Here is a 4,103-nt window from a genome sequence, read left to right as displayed (position 1 = left end):
TTTTTTTTTAAATGAAAACATAAAATGCAACAGAATTATATGTCTGTGATTTTCACTTCAATTCTTCTTGTTCCTTGGGTTTCTCGCGTTCGTGGCCGATTTTGCCATGATGTGATCATCAAGCTATTAGCACCCTTCACTCCTCTCCCTTACTCTTCTTCTTTCTCCGTTTCCTCCTCCGCCTGCTTCGTCTCCTCTTCTAACTCCTCCTGTCCCCCTCGCCCCACCACCTCCATCATTATCTCCACCCATGACCGCTGCTGCTTTATTCTGAAATACTTCACTGTTCATCCTTTTTACTGGGTATAAAATATTCTACATGTGTTCCGATTGCCTTATGAGAGACCTTTCATTATTTCTCAATGTCGACAGCCTTAACCCTTGCTGACATCCTTCCTTTACCTGCTTCCCAGACGAGGAATCTCACTGTGGATGGGCACTTCGGTGCATGGTCCCCGTGGACACCCTGCACGCACACAGATGGCAGCGCCGTGGGAACCTGCCTGTGTCGCAGCCGCTCCTGTGACAGCCCGGCCCCCCAGTGTGGCGGCTGGTGGTGCGAGGGCCCCCGCATGGAGATCGCCAACTGTTCCAGGTGCGTGGCTCCCGACACCCAGCCATACATTCGTGTGTAAACTCAGACTGTGGAGGAGGTTGGGAAAGCTGTCCTAATATTTACTTTCCCATTTCAAGAGAAAGGCGGGAAGAGACAGGGACGCCTACCACTTCAAAACACGTGCTCTATGGAAGGAGATTTTAAACTTTAAGTAGATTACAGATCACAACCTACTCCTATCCCTAGGTTCCTCATTAGATTAGGAAAAACATTGCTAATGTGAGCAGGACTAGTGGCTTGTTTGAGGGAAACATCCCCATCAAATGTGGAATATGTGGACTGATAGTCCCTTACGACTAGGGTTCAGTCCATTCGCTGTATGCTGGTGTGGTGCATTTGCCTCTTCACCACAGTCTCTTCCTTTTCACAGTGTCAGGGACCCCCACTGGTTAGAAGTGAGTGCTGTGGGTCCCTCCCTTATGACCTTGCCATGAGGTGGTTCCTGAGAATGAAAGCAAGCCTCAGAGCAAATTTAGGTAGACGCCCTAGACGGTGGCACAGCCTGTTCTTGGAAATGATGGCGTCCCAGCTCCCTGTCCCCAGACATGCTGAAATGTTTGCACGTGAGAGGTTCACATAAAGCAGATGTGAAGCTCCTGGCAGCCTATCAGCCATTGCACGTGAGAGGTTCACATAAAGCAGATGTGAAGCTCCTGGCAGCCTATCAGCCAACCTCTAGTCAGACCAAGGAAAGGCATCCCTTCTTATCATGGTGGACATTTCACAAAGAAGTACCTAACGTGTGCAAGGACAGAGAGGCACATACAGTGTGTCANTGGTCCAGTCAAACTTCATGCAGAGGCTGCCATTTGCAGCTTAGATCCTCTGTTCTCCAGAATTTAAGTTGGTGATGGGACCCCCAGAACCTTCCCAGACACTTAGCCACTTAAAGATCTATCTGAAAGGGCCCTATTTAAAAATATTTATGGATTTCTGTGTCCAGGAGAACAGGGCAGTCGACTAACATATCGATGAATGTTCTGTTTGTTTACATAGATGTAATGGAAAACGTTGCTCTCAGTTTAAGAGATTTGAAATGCTCGAGCAAGTTCTAAATCGACATATCTACAGTGGTTTGAATAATATAGTATATATTCCATATAACTTGTCATGTTGCTTACCTAGGCTCCCACAGTCTTAAGAATCTACCTGGGCTTCATTTGTGCATGAATGCCACTCACCCTTTGCAGGTACACGGTTACCAGCATACCATATCATACGATGAGTCGCTGTTCCAAAATATATCATGCAATAGCTAGCAAAATACATAGACCAAAGAAGCACGCAAGGCTCTTGCAATAACAAGATTCTTCCCAGGCTGCTGTGAAGTTAGCATCTTTAGAGGGAAAGGTGCGTTTGGCTGTGACTGAGCCCAGAGGTCTCCATTTGGATGGCAACACCATAGACCTGAGTCTAAAGGGTTTACACAAGGTTCTAAAACTATATGGGCAAAGCAATCAGGATTTAAATCCAATGCATTATCCCTAATCTACAGATGGTATCATCCCCAGCTGCCAACATCTCCCCAAAGCAGAGGTTGATAGGTAGATCCAACAATGTGCCCCAGTGGTGACCCTGTATTTTATGCTCAGGTAGCAGGTGAAATATGATTTCTGAATTCTGTAATGGCATCTACGACATATTTTTTTGACACATTGAGCACAATTATTGGCCCCCACAATGCTTCCTGTTGCTTTGCATGGGACTTTAAAAATAGGGATGGGATTCTGAGATAATCGTGGCATTCGCTGAGGGTTTACTATGTATCAGTCCTCAGACTAAATCTTTTATGTACATTGCTTTCTATAACAAGTGTTACATAAGACTTGCTAAAAAGAAATCTACTGTAAAGTAAGGAAAAGGGAACTAAGGTTAATTGTGTCTACTGGATTGTCTGCTCAGTGCTGCACTAGGCAGTTTTCAGTGGACTGTCTCATTTAATGCTCATGACGACCCCCCCAAAGATGGGTGTCATTGCTCCCAGTTCCTAAATTAAAGAACTAGGACTCAGAGGCGATAAATACAGATTGCTCTGCTCACCCACCGTTTCAGAGGCCACGCAGCACTCCAGCTGTTTTCTTCAAAGGGGCTGTGCTTCTTTTGTGTAATTCATTTACAGAGATAGATTTAGGGATGATATTAAGTTGATATGATAACACAAGACAAGCCTTTTCAAGGAGCATGTCCAGTATCCTGTTTTGTTACAACCTCTGACAAAAGGCACATGAAACTTTGAAAACAAAGGAAGATCTTTTAACTTCTGAAAATTATCCAAATAGAAAATGGAAGACTTCGATGTAGTCATAAGAGAAGGATGGCTGGCGTGCAGTCAGGACCCAGAGATATGCTCCAGGGACACCTGGATTCATCAGGGGCATCTACGTCCTTGGGAATTAATGAACTGAGTGTGAATGAATCGAAGTGGGATGAGGGGTTATGCGTGTTAAGAGAACTTGGACCTTCCTCAGCCAGCTCTTGGAAGTCCATTATTTCCCAGGTGAGGGGAGCTTTGCTATTACGGAGTTGGGGGGGGAAGTATACGAAGCTCGTTACCATGAGACTCTCACCAAAGAAGGATCTAAGAACTGCATTATGGGACGAAGTGGCTGAGATCACAGGCTGTGGACCCAGCTTACTTAGAATGATCTTGGGTCTCTTACAACCAGCAGAACTTTGAGCAAATTGAGCCTCATCTGAGCCTGTTTTGCTCTCTGTAAAATGGGATGTAGATAGCAAGGATGTTGGGAAGATTCGAGGAGCTAACATGTGCACAGTGGCTGGCACTAGCTACATATGGTATGTGGTTCACTCTGGCTTCATACTTAATATCTAATAATAAAAAGCACATACCCCAAATAGGAAGTTGCTTGTCAGAAACCCAGAAAATGTCACAACTGTAGAAAATTTATTCTAGATAGCTTCATTTCTGAGGCCTGTTCAAAGAAAGCTAAGAAAATGTAAACATAGTTATCCATACGGGAAAGTAAAGCAGAAGAACCTACCCCATTATTTATGAGTCTGTTTCCGAGGCGGAAATATGATATACTGAGGGTCAAAATGAGCAATGCAGAGAGAGCCCTCACCCAGCTGCCCACGTTATTTTCTGAATACTGGAAGTTCTTCTTGCTCTGAAATTTAATAGAACCAACAGCAATGTCCCTGAATTGAAAATACTGCCCCTCACAGCCTGCAGGGACCCCACCTCTGTCATGAAGCCATGTGATTTTATGCTTTGTAACTTGTGGGGCTCATTTTCCCGGACACTCAGTAACATTCCAGAGGCTTCTGGCTCCTTCTGGACTTGGTTGGAGTCTAGTCCACAGATACAGAGGCCTGTAGAGGAAGAGGAAGGTTTTCTTTTTTTATGTAAACTATTAGTGTCAACGTTATGTGTTAAACTACATGGATATTGATATTCTGAGTAAATATATAATTTTGTTGTTGTTATTTTGCTTTAAAAATCCACTTACTTGTAAGCTCTTCAGGT

The 4,103-nt window shown here is 44.3% G+C and overlaps 1 protein-coding gene across 1 annotated transcript in view; it reads left to right on the top strand.

The window, feature by feature from the left end:
- Positions 1 to 4,103, top strand: part of SEMA5A (semaphorin 5A) — a 449,566-nt gene that overhangs the window by 383,647 nt on the left and 61,816 nt on the right. The window contains exon 14 of the mRNA XM_019662395.1: positions 414 to 595. Coding sequence (XP_019517940.1) covers positions 414 to 595 — 182 coding nt within the window. The remainder of the gene's footprint in view (positions 1 to 413; positions 596 to 4,103) is intronic.

This window comes from Hipposideros armiger, unplaced genomic scaffold (genome assembly GCF_001890085.2).
Source record: "Hipposideros armiger isolate ML-2016 unplaced genomic scaffold, ASM189008v1 scaffold_374, whole genome shotgun sequence".
NCBI classification, from domain to species: Eukaryota; Metazoa; Chordata; class Mammalia; order Chiroptera; family Hipposideridae; genus Hipposideros; species Hipposideros armiger.
The sequence above is the reverse complement of the archived record's forward strand: the minus strand, read 5'-3'. Positions and strand labels throughout refer to the sequence as shown.